At 43.0% G+C, this 17002-nt stretch overlaps 1 protein-coding gene across 1 annotated transcript in view; it reads right to left on the bottom strand.

Moving 5' to 3' along the window:
• RFWD2 (ring finger and WD repeat domain 2) overlaps positions 1-17002 on the bottom strand; it is a 288015-nt gene that overhangs the window by 161022 nt on the left and 109991 nt on the right. The window contains exon 14 of the mRNA XM_019528351.1: positions 16050-16193. Within this exon, the coding sequence (XP_019383896.1) occupies positions 16050-16193 (144 nt within the window). The remainder of the gene's footprint in view (positions 1-16049; positions 16194-17002) is intronic.

The following is a 17002-nucleotide window of genomic DNA, read 5'->3' as shown; positions in this document are numbered from 1 at the left end:
TGCGACTCTTCCTTTCACTTGAACACTTAGAGGCCATTGTAGGGTTATTAATTGGCCTAATTTCAATATTGTTCTCTCTCAGGGAATAGGGAGGCCCGAGGAGAGGGAGAGAGACGGGGGAACGGCCGGTCGGTGGAGCAGTCAGAACACACACAACATTTATCGATTAAGTTCACCGTCTTATATGGGTGCGGTTCGTGGCGCCCCAAAACAATTACAATAGTAACATCAAAGCTCACAGATCACCATAACAAATATAATAATAATGAAAAAGTTTGAAATATTGCGAGAATTACCAAAATGTGACACAGAGACACGAAGTGAGCAAATGCTGTTGGAAAAACGGCGCCGACAGACTTGCTCGACGCAGGGTTGCCACAAACTTTCAATTTGTAAAAAACGCAGTATCTGCGAAGCGCAATAAAGTGAAGCACAATAAAACGAGGTATGCCTGTACTCATTTTTGCCTGCCCTTTTATATATTGATATCTGATATTTTTCAAGGCTTAGCTGCCAGAATACAGAAGTGGAATCCTGCTGTCCAAGGTGATACCCAGGTAAAAAATGAAGCCACCCGTACTACCAGCTGCTAGAAAGAGGTTATGCAGAACTGACCTACCTCTCCTTCGTAGTTGTATCTAAGAAGATCAGAGCTCAGAAAATAATTGTACCTCTTACAGATGCAAAGATTACCTTCAAAATGTAACACAGTGACATCTACCTTAAGCACCAAGCAGTCAAACATACAGCTATCTTTATTTTTCACTTAACTCTTAGGATGACCACTGAAATCATAAATAGCTTTGGTATTTATCTAAACCAATATCTTGTTTCTGAAAGTGATCCGTACCAGCTGCTTTTTAGCAATCATATTAAAGCAGCTGAGTATGATGAATTGTGACCGAAATATTATATCAGTGTTCCAAGTTATACCCACCTGGTAAAGTGGCATCACTGTTTTTGAGGCAAGAATTTTTGGGACTTACACAAGCTTTTGAATATAACTCACTCTTCAGGTCACTGTTATTTTTTTTTCCAAGCTTACCTCTGAGGAAAAAGGAAGGTACTGGGCCACGAAAGGTTGGCTGCTGGACCAAAGTCCAGAAGTGACCAGCATACTTGGACCAGCAGCCAACCCTTTTTTATACCGCGTATAAAAAAAGGTTGGCTGCCTGCCCACAGCATGCCAGTCACTGCTGGTCTACAGTCTGCCGGTCCACAGCATAAGAAGGTTGGCAACCCCTTGTCTAAGGTACTGTTCCATAACCCTGGCCCCGACCTATAATCTTTTGCCCCATCCAGTTACTAGGGACAGCAAAATCAGTTTTCCTCATTCCAACATGCAGAGTGAAACTGAGCTGGTTCTGGTCAGTTTTCCATTTTCTACAGCTTGGTTTACTCTTTAGCAGCAGTGGCAGCACTGGAGAAATCTCCAGACAGCACCATGCTGGTTTATAGTCTATTGTGTTTGAAAGATGATCTTTGTAACATACAGGTAAGAAATTAATTAGAAATGAAAGCTTAATTTCTGAAACATTAATATTTGTTCTAGAAAACTGTTCTACTTGGCTTGGATAAATGGATTTTTCCACTGCTGTTTGTTGTAATTTAAAAATATTAACACCAATCTTGTAAGCAATTTAATTTTCATCAATATGACTCTTGGAGATTCTTGTAAATTGATGTATAGGAGTTTATATAAACAATTATCATTTTGTCACCTAGTGGGCCTCTAACTACCTCTTACTGCAGCAAGGCAATTAAATGCTTAATATCAAACCATGTAATCAACTGTATTCACTCACTGACTTCATACTTGGACAAGGTACACTAACACATTACCTACCCAAACTACCGGTAAAAAAGTCCAACACTCAAAACACAGCTAATACAAAGTTATTTTTTAGCACAATTTTTTATATACAAATATTGTAAGGTCAAGCACACCAAATTATGGAATACTTTGCCTATTGGGCAGAAAAATATAAAAGGACTGGGAGTTTTTATGCACTACAGTTAAGTTCCATAGTGGTAACAAGGAGTTCATATCTATTCCAAAAGCATCTGTAGATATAGGAAGAGACCAATTGAGACAAGAAGTCAAGAAATAACAGGTGGAAAAATGCCTAAGGATCTGCAATGTTTAAATGGCTCTAACAACACCTTTTTAGTGTCTTATACACCACAAAACTTTAATTATTTTTCTTAGGTAAACAAAAAGAACAGTAAAAAGATAAAAAAATATACCCCACAATCTTTCCCCATCTCCCCAACTTAATTATCTCCTTACTAAAGGCTTCCTTAGAATAGTAGTGCTCAATCTTTTGGCCCTTTGGGACACGTGTGGTGTAGGGCCAATCCATAGGCCAGACCAGACCCCACACACCGACCAATCTAGCATGCAGGGCCACCTTATCTGGTCCACAAGGCTACTCATTAATTCAGAAATTTGGCAGCAGGGGAGCAGCAATTAATGCTGCCAGGGCTCCCCCACTCCCAAATTTTCAGGCCCATGGGGAGCTCAGCAGGCCAGGTGGCATGGCTCTGTAGGCTGGATCTGGTCCACAGGTTGAGGGTTGAGCCCTCCTGCTTTAGAAAACCTTAAACAATGTAGAATACTACATCAGCATCAATCAAAGCTTGTGGTTTATCATGAAAAGTATGTTTGCCTTTGTCTAAGGATTGCATCAGGGTGATAAAGCAGCTCCCCTTCAGGCGTGCCACAAATTCCTTCACTCTTAAAAGCTCTTCTATCAATGTAGCCTTCCTATTGGATTTTTTTTCATAAAGAACCAAAAAAGAGCAAACCCATTTAAAAAAAGATCCTTCACAAAACACTTGGAAGATCAATGATCATGTACATTGGACAGACAGACCAAATGTGTAGCTGTGTAGGCTAGGATATGAAAAAAAATATTTATCCAAGGCTAAAATTAATAATTCAGAAATGGAGCAACAAGAGTCATGAGACCTTCCTTAATGAGGGGAAATGTATCACATTCTACATGATATCTATTGAAATGCCTTAAAAATGTAATTAACATTGTTTAGGTTTGTAACCTGTATTTTATCTGGAAGAAGTATAACTACGATGTGGATATGCCCTAGTATTTTAGCCTGCTGTCATTATTGGTAGCCTTTTCCCAGATGCAGTTGAGAACTAATCAACTGCTGAAATCCACTCACAAGCTGGGCAACATATCTCAACACTAAGACCCAGTTCCTTTTCCACTTACTAGGCTGTCTAGGACCACTTGCATGCCTAAATGTGATCCTATTCCAATCTGCTGTGCTCCCTGAAAAAACATATAAACATATGGGATAGGTGGGTTCTTCTCTTAATGGTTTTTGTGATAGTCTTAATGCCAAGACGATGGCCAACTATAAAAAGGTGTGCCAACATCCATTTGGTTTAGGGACCTGACCAAAGTGGAACAGAATCCAACCCTAAAACCCTGACCTTGAGAAGATTTGTACGTATGCTTTACTTTACATACTGCAAACACTTTGTTGACTTGAATGAGACTGCTCAGAACATGTCAAATTAAGCAGATCTATGAATGTTTCCAGGATAAGCATGTAAGAAAGTGTAACTATGTGGGGATTAACCATTTCAACCATGAAAGATTTCTGAGAGGAAATGAAAGCACTGGCCAAACTTCATTGGGAGTCTCTCAATATGAGGTTAACAGTCTTTCAGTAAATAGAGAAATCATCGACGGATCCATAGACAACTGAACATGCAGATCTCAGATCAGTCTCTTCAAGTACAGACATGGAAAACACTCCCAGAAGGAAGCAGTAGATCCTGGTGATGTGGGTCACAACCTTTTCTTTTAATCTGTTATCAACCTGCCTCCACCAACCAGCAAGGTGAATTTGCTCAAAATGAACAATATCTTGTTGTACATCATGGTGCCACTGGGGACAATTCAGTCTTCCAGCTATTCTCATATTTCTTCAGATTAGCCTTCAAGATGTCCTTGAATCTTTTTCCTACCTCTAAAGTAGTTCCAGTGAGGTGGGAGTATAGGACCTGTTTTGGGTGCTGGGTATCAAGGCCTTCTTATAACATGCTCTGTCCAATACAGCTCATGCTATATAAACATGGCTTCAACACCAGTATTTGTTTTTGTGTCCTTCCAACTGATATGTAGAATTTTGTGAACACATCACTGATGGTGATGTTCCAAAGCTTTCAGATGTTTCTAATACATTCACCAAGTTTCACACCCAAACAAGGTAGGGATGATAACAGCATGGTAGGTAAGAAGCCTGATTTGGGTCCTGATGTCAATCACTGAAAACACAATTTCAGAGATGTCCAAAGGCAGCACTGGCAGATTTTATCCAATATTGAATACTGTTGTTTGTTTACCTTTTGGGAAAAAGTGACTACCCAGATAGAGGAAATGCTCAACTTTCTTCACGGATTGCCCTCTAACTGAAATGTGTGAACAGGCAGCTGGTTAGTTTGGGGAGGGTTGGCAAGAAGTACTCTGGTTTTTATGAAGTTGACAGTGAATCCAAGCATTTCATACATTTCACAGAAGCAGTCAAGAGTGCCCTGAAGCTCTTCTATTGAGTATGCACACACGACAATCATCAGCTCACTGAAGTTCAGTAACAAAGGTGTTAGTTATCTTGGATTTGAAACCTAGCCAGTTGATGTTTAAAGAGATTCCCATCTATGCAATATTGGACGCTGACTCCAGGTGGAAGTCTATCAGCAATGAGATGTGGAAGAGCCATGATCTAGATGGAAAAGACTGTTGGTACAAATCACAAACCATCTTAGGATGGTTGCTGTCATTATTGTCATGAAGTCCGATGATGATACCAAATGTTGGCAGGCATTCAAGTGTCAGAATCTTTCATAAGGCCTCTCTCTTGATTGAATCAAAGATCCTAGATCAAAGAAGGCCAAACAAAGAACTTGGCATTGCTTGCAGCACTTCTGCAGCTGTCTAGCAACAAAGATCATACCTATTGTACCTCTGAGTAGTCTAAAACCACACAGATTTGGGTGGAATCTCCTCAGGGAAAAATGTGAGTCTACTGAAGAGAATGCAAATAAGGATCTTCCCAGTCACAGACAGGTGTGCAACACCACTATAATTGCTGCAATACAATCCATCTCCTTTCTTGCATATAGTAATGATTCTGGTATCTCTCAAGTCATTGAAAATCTGTTCATGTTTGTAGATTTTCACAATAATGATATGTAAGCTGGTAAGAACTTTTTTACACCTTGCTTATAAATTTCAGCTGGTATTCCATCAGGACTATGTGCTTTGTTGTTCTTTATCTGCTTACTGGCTTTCAAGGCCACTTGATAAATTGGTGGATAAGGCCAGGTAGTCCTTAAGAGGGTGTTATGGAATGCTTTCAATGGTATTGTCTTTGACAGTCTTGGGGTTCAGGAGCTCTTGAAAACACTCCTTCCACCATGCACTGATGTTGGAGCTGTCTTTTAAAGACCGCTGTTTCATCCTTGGACCTCAGACAGATGGCTCCTTGTGTGTCTGGGCCATGGGTAACTGGTTGAGCTGAAGAAAGTATGCGTGCTGTGGCTGTTGGCAAACTTTTGAATCTATTTTGCTTGTTCTCCCACCACTTGTTCTTTCACTCACAGATCTTCCTCTGGGTCTTGCCTTTAATGTGGTGGTGTCTTGTTTCTCTATGGAGCCGACGCCATTCTGCCAAGCTTTGAAGGCTCTCCTTTTTCCTGTCAACAAGAGCTTGATTCTTATCAAACATGATTCTCATGTTTCTTTGTGGAGAAGCCTACAAGATTCTTCACATGCCTCAGGATGCCTTTCTTGAGGCTCTCCTAGTGATCAATGCTGTCAGCATCAACGAGGTCGGAGAGTTTCTCGCTAAGGCAGTGCTGGAGCTTATTGCTTTTGGCAAGGTTTTCAATACACTCAATACTGAACCTCTTCTGTAGTGGCTTCTTTTGTTTACATCATTTTGAGGCGATACAAATGGACAACTGAGCAAGGGTGACCAGAATCTGGAACAGACTTCCCAAGGAGGTGATGCAGACCCCAACCTTGGAAATCTCTATGAGGAGACTGGACAGACACCATGCTGGAATCATTCGATCTCAGCAATATTCCTGCTCAGAGCAGGGGGGTTGGACTTGATGATCTTTTGCGGTCCCTTAATTTCCATGATATCAAATGGTAATCAATACAGCAGTCTGCACAGGTCATTGCTCTAGTGATAGAGATGTTGTAACAGTCCCAGTCATGCACTACGATGTAGACAATCAGGTGCCAATGTCTTGAGTGGAGGTATATCCAGGATGTCTTCCATTTATACATCAATGCAAATGACAACAGTGACCAAACACTGCAGTAGCAGAGACCTAACTTACCACAAAATTATACTTTAAAAAAATTTTTAGGAATTTAACCAATTCAAAAAATAAAAACCCTAGCTAAGTTAGTAGACAATTCTTTTGAGAGAGAAACCTCAGCAAACCACATGACAAAAATGAGAACTTAAAGTTGAGTGGAAGTCAGGGTACCAACTGCTTCCCAAACATTCTAAATCATAAAGAAGTATGCCTGGTTCAATGATTACTATTTTCTAAATGGATCCAATATAGCTGAAGAGAGACTCCTTGTATCCAGGGAGTGAGGAATCTATGCTAAAAATCCCATCTGTACAGTTTTAGCTTAACTTTTTAAGCTTAAAAGGAAACAACTTATTGTTATTTTAAAAACTGGCAGCAACACACATGAATTGTGATTAGGATGGAGCAATCATACACCTGATTTATGGACTCTGAAAAATGAAACCACAAAATCCTAGCAACAACTTAAAAGAAAAAAAAAATCTATTCTGGTGATACTTTGCTTTTATTGCAGTTGACTAAAGAGATATAGCTGATTACGGAGGTATGTGGGAACATCTATCATAAGGATACAGCTGCTGCAAACATATACTGTGGTGAACACAGAATATTAAAGATGCATTTCAAAAGTATGTTTACTTACCTACATTTGAGAATTATAAACTAAAACTGGGCCTGTAGCTTTTCTTCCTAACTATATGCTACCTATTGTACATCAGATAGTGCTGAAATTAATTTCTCCTTTAGCTGAATGCTAGATATGTGCATTCTGCTCAGTGCAGAGCAAACCAGCAATTCTGCCTCCTGGATAAGTCACAGGAGTAGTACCAACATTGCCTGCTAGCTGTTCATCCCTTACTCATCCCTTTTTCCCTCTTCCCCCTGTTCAGGAGTGTACAGATTATCGCTCATCATAGATAGGGACATAGCAAATCATAATTAGCTCACAGTGTGCTTCTTATAGTTACTACACAATGCCAGGTTTTGTTCTTTGTATTGAGGCTGTGAATCTGTAAACAGGATTTTTATGAGAATATGCATGTCACCTTGTTTTGCCTGGAAGTTTTGCCACCATATTTGAAGGGAAAGTTGTGCAAGTTTGACAAAAAAAAATTAAAAAAAAAATAAAAACCACATGCTAATTTTCTCCCCATTCTTAAAAAAGTAAGATAAGAAAATCTAAAAGAAGAGGAAAGAATGTGTTTAGGAAGCAGGTGGGAATCAGGGGAGGAAAAAGCAGAGAAAGAGAAAGATATAGCTGGTATAAGGGCTCTGCTCCAAAAAGGCCTCCAATGAATTGCTCTTAGTGTGAAGACAGACTCTTTCAGCAAGTGCCCAGCTGGCACTCAACAGAATAGGGCTGGGATGGTGCCAGCCCAGTGCTGGGCAAGGGCTCCCCTTTTCACAGCTGCTCTAGGGCAGCCAACTTGCTCTTGGCCAGAGACAAATCTTCACACATGCTGTCACCTGCCTGCTTTCATAAATGCCTATCAGAACCACTGCTCAGAAAGCTGAGTCACAAATGTGACAACTAATGATTTCTTTGTCATCATTTTGAACAAGGTTAACTGGGTCATTTTAGGGTAAATTCCCTATAATGTTTAAACTTGGAAAGCCTTAACTAATGTTGTGCAGGTCCCATGTTCCATGAAAAAGGAGTGGAGATTGTCCAGTCTCCTCTTTACTGGGCAACTTTCACACAAAACCCATCAATTTATGGATCACTACAGGAGCATCACTGGAATCACAAACTACACACTGCAACCAATTGGATTATTTAAGTACTCACACTACCACACAAATAGGCCTCTTCAGAATGTGTATCAATATGCTAGTGGTAGACACTGGGATGCACTAAGATGTATAAAGTGAATATCCAACTGTCTTCAACTATCTGTGAGGTTGCAATATGTTTACCATGGTACCACCAGAGCATGGCTCAATTTAAAAAAAAAGGGGGGTGGGTTTTAAAAGGCAATAAAAAACAAATAATTCTGCAATATTACCATTCCACTATAAAATATACTACCTAGAATGGGATAAAATAGTTGAAAATATACTGTGTCATCCTAGGGCTGCTGGAAGCAAATATTCTCATCCTCTCAGTAAGATTTTAGGTAGAATTTTTCAAGAAAATAGGCAGAGATTTTTTGTACCACAAACCGCTGTAAGATTGCTTATGGCTCTGACATCTAAAAAGGCTCAAGTGGCCAATTAAAATATCACTTCAGAGAAGCTGCATATCCACTAACTATATAGATTTTCACTGAATCAGATCTAACCATAAAGCAAGTTCTATTAATTTAGATTCTTATTAAAATACGACTATGTTTTTGGGTAATACATTACTGAATAAGAGAAGGAGGGTCTTGATTATACAACTGCTTCATTAAGCCAAACATTTTTAGAATAGCAACTTGTTAGTGTTCTGGAGTGCACCAATGAGTCACAGAAATATTCTGACTGATGGTATCAGTTAATGGGTACAGAAGAAGTGCATTTGGACTGATGTCCAAGTGACGGACAGCACTTGTCAAAATGAATATCTCCCACACATTAGAGAGGAAGATGATGGGGGAAGGAGGTGCCAATGGATAATTATATTTGTTGTAAGGTAGGAGGGAATATAGAACAAGGAAATACAACAAAGTCCTTGTCCTCCCACTCCAAGGTTCACAGAGCGGGAAAGGACAGTATTTTAAAATTTACTTTGATACATCTCTGCATGTATATATACACAGATAAATATATGAAGAAAAGCAAGAAGTAGTCTTGAAGCTGTGAAAGATGTCTTGCCTCATATACAAAGTTGACTATATATATCACTAAAACTGTTTCAAGAGATGTTCACTAACTAAGCACTGGCCACATAAAATAGCTGTCTTTACAAATATCCCAACATTTTAAATTTTGAAAAGAAACAGATCCACATAGTTACCACTGGCTATATAATCCCATATTCATCCCTTAGAAATATACTGCCTACCCACATTTGTTTATGTTTATATACCTACCACTCTACCCAAGGGAGAAAGAAGGAAGAAACCACTGATTTAATTCCTGGGAGAAAACAACTAGCCACCAAACCTTTAAAAGAGAGGTGTGTGTTAAAATATAAACCTCATTATAGTTTTGAAGCCTAACAATATTGATTGTTCAGACTGGTTTTACTGATCTCCTTTGAAAAGATCATAATAGAGACAATAAAAGAAAGAATTACTCGGATGGGTTCAAATCCCACTCTTAAATAATTTACTAATATGTTGTTATTCCTTTCCCTATTTTGTATCTAATACATCATTTTAGTCTACAAGTTCTTTTGATTAGAAAGAAACGTCAACTTTCACATTTGTAAAAAGACAAGATGGCACTGAAGATAAACCCAAAAATAAAACACGTAACCAAGATCTTGTAAGGCAAAATACAGCTCGTGGCCTTAATCCAGCCCACGGAGGGGCTTTGTCCAGCCTATGGAGGGTACCTCAGTCTCACCTAGCCCAGGCATCGTCCCACAACGGCGTATCCTGCCACCCCCTGGGCACGCAGCAGGGCTGGGGCAGCTTCGCGCTGCGCTGGACTGCTGGCAGCTGCTGGCCCCAGCCCTGTGGTGCTTCCAGGGGCCTGCTGCAGACTTGCCTGCTCACCCTGAACAGCTGCAGCAACAGCAGTGCCAGTAGGGCAGAAGTGTACTCTGCGTGGGGGAAGAGTGGCTCTCCCTCTCAGTGCTACCCCGTGTTTCCCATGGAGCCCATGCTAAGCTGCCCTCAGATTCCTCTGTGTTGCCCCGCAGGGCAGCCTCAAGGCAGTGGTGACAATGCAGGGCAGCCCAGCGTAGGCTCTGCATGGCTGCTGCAGGAATTGCTGAGCAGCACTGATGGGAAGGGAGTGCTTTTCCCCCTTGCAGAACACATTTCTGCCTCACCAGCAGCTGTTCAGCATGAGCGGGCGAGTCTGCAGCAGGTGCAGGGCAGGTCAGGGCTACGCATGGATCCCCAATACTACTGCAGGGCTGAGGCCAGCAGCTGCCTAGAAAGGCAGTCCAACATGGAACCACCCCAGCCCCTCTGCATGCCCAGGGGGCGGCAGGACACGTTATGGGTGGGTGGTGTGGAGCAGCAGGGGCCAGGTCATGGCTGTGCATGTCTGGCTGATCCGTTCCTGCCAGGGTCATTCTGGAGTGGGCACGGGCCATGCTGGGGCTGCATGCTGCTGGCAGTGGTGGGGAGGCCCCACAGGGTACACAGGCTCTGGGCTGTTGTGGGATGGGGGCAGATGCTGACTGATTCAGGGGACCCCACAACCACACTCTGCCTTCTCCCCCACACAAATCACACACCCTACAAAACACCAACCCCTCCATGTCCATCCCCACATGCACCCCCCCACACACACCCACGGGCCTCTGGGGGCAGCCCTTCTCACTACTACCCTCACACACCTCACCACACACACCCCCAGCCACCCTCCCCCTCCACACACCCAAGCCCCATACCTACCCACACACACCCCAGAAACACCGCCCCCCCCAAGTCCCTCATACCCACGCACCTCCACACATACCCCCATCCTGCAATAAACAAGAGTAAGACTTCATTTTGAGCTATTATGCAATCACCTCTATATACACAAGGTGGTACTCAAACTTTTAGTCCTGCAGGCCAGATGAGTGACATGAGGTTGATCCATGTACAGAACTGAGCACTGTATGCCAGGAACAGGCCCCACTGGACCTTGGCTGGCCCACGCCCCCGAAGACTGGACCCTGGAGCTGAGGATCACCTCTTCCCAGCCCTGCTCACTGGAATTGAGCCCTGGAGTCCAGCATCGCCCCCTCCATTCACTAGGGTCAGGCCCTGGGGTCCAGTGCTGCTCCCTCCTGGGCTCTCATAGATCCCTGTGGGACCCCACTTTTGAACTCCCTCCTGATAAGTGACCATTTATCCCTACCCTCTAATTCATATCTTTTGATCAGCTCTCAATCCACAAAAAACCTTTCCTCCAATCCCACATCAAGTCTTTTTATTTTTAAACCCTTGGTGAAGGCCCTTTTTGAAAGTCCAAATATACTGTCAACTGGAACCCCCTCACCCATGTGCTTGTTAACATCTTCAAAGAACCCTAGCAGATTGGTGAGGTAACAAAAACCATGCTGACTCTTCCCCAGAAGATCATATCTGTTCACATGTGCAATGTGATGCGCAACATGTAGATATATATTTTGTGTAACAAACTTTTGGGCTAATTCCATACCTTTTCATTTTCAAGTACACAGTATAAAAGAACAAGGATTTCATAGACATTAGGCCTGGAAGAGACCTCAGAAGATTGAGTCCAGTCCCTTGCCCCAAGAACACGAAGTGAGCAAGGGTCAAAGGATCCCAGCAAGATAGGCATCCAAATGTTTCTGAAAAGAGCCCAGAGGAGGTGCTTGCACCACCTCTGGAGGGAGTCTATTCCAGGACTTGGGGACTCAGACAGTAAAGAAGTTTTTCCTTATGTCCAGCCTAAAACGGTCTTGGAGGAGTTTGTAACCATTTGACCTTGTCATCCCTTGGGGCACCCTGGTGAACAGGTGTTCCCCCAGATCCTGATGTACATCCGTTACATACTTACAGGTAGCCACTAAGTCACCCCTGAGCCTGCATTTTTCCAGGCTGAAGAGTCCCATGGCTCTCAGCCTCTTAGCCTCTCATCATAAGGCCTGTTCTCTTTCCCTCTGATCATATGCGTGGCTCTCCTTTGGACTCTCTCAAGTTTTTCCACATCCTTTTAAAATTGTGGAGCCCAGAATTGGATGCAGTATTCCAGCTGGGGCCTCACCAAGGCCAAATATAACAGGAGGATGACATCCTGAGATTTGCTTGGGAACCATCTATGGATCCAAGCCAGAGTTTTGTTCGCTTTACCAGCAGTGATAATCGCGTTGGTGGCTCATATTCATCTTGTAGTCAATCATGACCCCCAAGTCCTTTTCGGCTGGGGTGCTAATAAGCGTAGCACTGCCAAGCCTATAAGTGTGATGCATAATGCAGGTTCCCCCCCCCGAGGTGGGGTACCTTACATTTTTCTGTATTGAATGTCATCAGGTTTTTATCCGCTCATTTTCTGTGCCTGTCAAGGTTAGTCTGGATCACCAGCCTATCCTCAGGTGTGAACACTTTACCCCAAAGTTTGGTGTCATTGGCAAACTTGGCCAGTCTGCTGCTGACACCAATGTTGACATCATTAATAAAGATGGTAAAGAGTATAGGTCCAAAGATGGAGCCTTAGTGGATACCACTGGTCACGGAGCACCATGATGATTTACTTCCATCGATTACCACTCTCTGGGTCTGACCTCAGAGCCAATTTCCCAGCCATTGGACTGTGATGTAGCCAAGGCCACAGTTGGCCAATTTTTCCATGAGATGATCATGGGACACCAGATCAAAGGCTTTTTAAAAAAAAAAATCAAGATATATGACATCAATCTCTTCTCCCTTGTCCAGGTGATATGTCACCTGGTCATGGAAGGAGATGAGATTAGTCAGGCAAGACCTACCTGCAACAAACCCATGGTGGCTGTCCCTCATGATGTTGCCATCAGCCAGTTTGTCAAGAATGGTCCCTTTAATAATTTTTTCCAAGATCTTCCCAGGGATAGAAGTCAGGCTGATAGGCCTGTAGTCCCCCGAATCTACTTTCCTCCCTTTCTTGAAGATAGGCACCACATTGGTCTTCTTCCAATCTTTGGGCACTTCGCCTGAGTGCCACAAGTTCTCAAAGATCTGTGCCAGTGGCTGAGCTATGACGACTGCCAAATCCTTAAGTACTCTGGGGTGCAAACTGTCTGGACCAGATGACTTGAAGGTGTCCAGCCTCTCAAGGTACTCCTTTACATGGTCCACCGCGATGTAGGGTATAATTTCACCCTCACCCTGGCAGTCCCACAGCATGTTAAGCACAGCAGTTCCCTTTAGGCCGGTGAATAAATGATGTAAAATACCCATTAAGCAGCCTGGCTTTTTCCTGGGCGTCGGTTGTCAGTTGTCCCATTTGGTTTAGCAGGAGTCCAATGTTATCCTTGTTTTTCTTCCAATTCCCCACATACCTGAAAAAGGACTTTTTATTGTCCTTGATACGTGTAGCCAGCTGCGCAGCCTTGACTTTCCTGGTTCACTCCCTACAGGTCTGGACCAGTACAGAATACTTCTCTTTTGTGGTGATTCCAGTTTTCCGTCTTTTATAGGTCTTTCTTTTTAGACTCAGGAGGTCCACAATTTCCCTGCAGAGCCCTCAGGGATTGCTGTGCTCTTTTGCTACCTTTCCTCCGAGATGGGATGGACATCACTTGTGCTTTCAAGATTGCTCCCTTGAGGAGCAACCACTTATCTGAACTCCCCTCCCTGTCAAGTCATGGACCCTTAGGGCCTCGACAAGCCTCCCGAGCTTATCCAAGTCAGCTTTCCTGAAGTCGAGGACTTCCGCATTGCTGTCTGACTTGCCAGCTTTGCGGTAGATAGTGAAAGTGATCAGCTCGTGGTCACTGTCTCCCAGCTTCCCTTTGATTATTAGGTCACTGACTAGATCATCCCCCTTTGCTAGTACCAGGTGAAGCAGCACAGTCTGTCGGTGCGCAGACTTCCTGAGTCAGATAGAGCTCATCCACATGTGTAAGAAAGCTTTGTGACCATTCAGATTTGGTCGAGTGCTCTTCCCATGAGATGTCTGGGTAGTTGAAGTCTCTCGTGACAACCATGCACTGAGAGGGTACAGACTCAGCCAGTTCCTTGGCAAATTCCCGGTCAAGCTCTTGTTCCTGATTAGGAGGTCTATAGTAGACTCCTACCATTGTGTCCCCTGTACCACGTTGTCCATGTATTTTAAACCCAGAGGGTCTCCAGTTGTCCTACCTGAGTGCCAATGTCAGCTTGCAGGGACATGTAGCTTTCCTGGACAGAGTGCTACACCCGCGCCCCTTTTTTCCGCATGATCTCTCCTTTACAGGGTATAGCCATCTATACTTGTAGCCCAGTCATAGGTGGAGTCCCACCAAGTCTCCATTATCCCTATGAGATCGTAGTCATTCTTCTTTAGCAGGAGGACCAGCTCTGCCTGTTTGTTCCCCAAGCCCCTGGCACTGGTATACAGGCATGTTAAGTGTCCCACTGAAAGCCCTACTGTTCCCTGCACTCCCAGGAGGACATTGTTCCAGGGCTGGAGTAGGGGTGGATTCCTTTGAGTGCCTTAACATGCTGGTTTTGCAGAAGTTGCCCAGTGGGCTTGCTTTGGTGGTAGTCCCCAGCCCCTATCCCCCAGCAGGCTTAGTTTAAAGCCCGGTTGACCAGGTCAGCCACTCTGACTGAGATGAGCTTCCTCCACAGTGAAGTGAGGTGGAGGCCATTTCTTCCCAGCAGATCACTGCCTCTCTCACCAAAGAGTGGACTGTGATCGTGGAAGCCAAAGCCTTCAAGATAACACCAGTGCCGCAGTCTTCAACTGACTACCTCAATCCTCCACTCCCTCCTCAGTCCATGACTTGAAACCAAGAGGATCAAGGAAGAGACCACCCCGAACGCCCATAGACACTCATGACACAGCCAGGATTGCTCCAAGCCATGTCACTTATGCCCACATGGATAACGAGCACAGGGTAGTGGTCTGTGGGCCAAATAAGCTTTGGAGTGAAGAAACAATTATTGTTCTTGCACTGTTAAGTACTGAATTCATTCTGAAAGATGCAGAATCAATGCCCAGCTTTCTTGAATCCAGGGACCATAGACAAGTCACTTAATCTCAGTGTGTCTCAGTTTACTGAAGTAAAGAAAACTTCTTTCTCCCAACTTTTGGAGGGAAAAGAAAGTTCTCTCTCAGCTGAGGAAAGAAAAACTTTAAATAGGTAATTAACAAAATCATTGTGCATATCAGCTATAATAAGTCTCTACAGGAACAAATAGTTTCAGCACCTGTAGAAGCAACAAGTCACAGCTTCCAAGGAGCCAACACAAATTTGTCATGATGAAGAAATACTGTAACTAGCACCTCCTTCAGTATCTTTCCAGTAGCCACCTAAAGTACAAATCTCTCTCTGATACCACACTATCACCTGTACTTCATGTGAAATAGGTAGATGGATAAAAAGCTGGGTTCAAGTTTCTAAGCAAATAGTGTTCACCCTTGTCAGCCCTTGAGAACTAGAGTGATGTCTGCTGTTAATCCTAATCTTAATCCTAAATCTCCCTCTCAATTCAAACAGCTCCTTGAGTTCCTTTCTTTTAGTTATATCCTCTCAGTCTGATCTATTCCCGCCCCTACAGAAGACCTGCCAGAGGTTCTCATAAATTTTGCTTTGACTGACTGCAACTGTCCCAGGAACAGCAAGACAGTCAATGTCATGCTCCTATTTTTTTTTTTTTTTAACCAGTTGCAGTAATGCATCTTTCAATACTTCTAAATCCAGTGTCTGGGTATGAGGACCTGACATTATCTTAGATGCGTCCGACATGAACCAATACGGTGCCTGAACCACCCACTCCCAGTCTGAGCACAAAAAAAGCTCCAATATAAAACTGTTTATATCGCCCATCCTCCTTTCACCAGCACACTCCAACAAGAGATGAAAGGAAGCAAGCCTTTGTTTACTGCATAGAAGAGGCACTAATGGAGTGTGCAGAATACTGGGACCTGAAGCAAGAGTGATACATACCTGATTTTGGAATTACAGGTCATTTCATTCTCAGGGTAATGAATGTCCACTGCATCCTGAATGACTGTGCCATACTCGTAGACTTTAATCTTCTTTGTCACCCCAGCAATGGCAAAATAGTCACAGTCCCGGTCGAATTCAATACTGAGAAGCAAAGAGAGAGGTCGAGAGTGATGTAAAATGCATGCACATACAAACAAGACATTTTGCTACCTGAAAGGACTCAAGGTTTGGCACCTGGTGATTTGAACTCTAAAATGAACACTTAGGAAAAAAAACCAAACATTCTGTGTCCGGACAAGCCAGTTGCTTCAAATAATTCAAACAGCATGGATCTCTTGTTCCTAAGCATAATGGCCTCAAGAGTTGACTAGATGTAAGCCCACTCAGTCAATTTTACTGAAAATGGACGTTTTGTGGCAACACAATATCCCTCCTTCAGATGATACCTTTGTTCAGATACTTTACATGTTTTTCACATCAGCTCTACCTTCTCCATTATGATGTACCCAAATGTCAAAGCTGACAGCTCACACAGAGAAGGTGGTGAAAAAGATCTGACTGTGTTGTCTATGAATAACATGCAACAAAATGAATGCTGATTGATTTCTTTTGCAGTGAGACTCTTTTCCACCCGTTGGCCCCTTTAGCATGGCACTTTGGAGTTCCCAGTGCTAAGTATTAATGCAGAGCAAATTAGTACTTACAGCAAAAGACCTCCAAATTCCCTGAACAACACAGGACTGAAATGTATGTTATCCAAACTTTAAAAATGACATACAACAGACCTTTTATCTAGGGCTGCTCTTCAGGAGAGAGTCATTTTCTGCCTTGAACTGCATGGCATGTTTATAATTGGTATCAATGAAGCTGGAAGTAAAAGCAATCACTTAATAATAAAGTTAAACCTTAAACCAGAAAACCCTCAGGCACCAAACATCTGAGGGGAAGAA

This window comes from Gavialis gangeticus, unplaced genomic scaffold (assembly GCF_001723915.1).
Source record: "Gavialis gangeticus isolate Ggan-Ray unplaced genomic scaffold, GavGan_comp1, whole genome shotgun sequence".
Taxonomy (NCBI): domain Eukaryota; kingdom Metazoa; phylum Chordata; order Crocodylia; family Gavialidae; genus Gavialis; species Gavialis gangeticus.
Note: the sequence above shows the minus strand (reverse complement) of the source record. Positions and strands in the feature narration are given on the sequence as shown.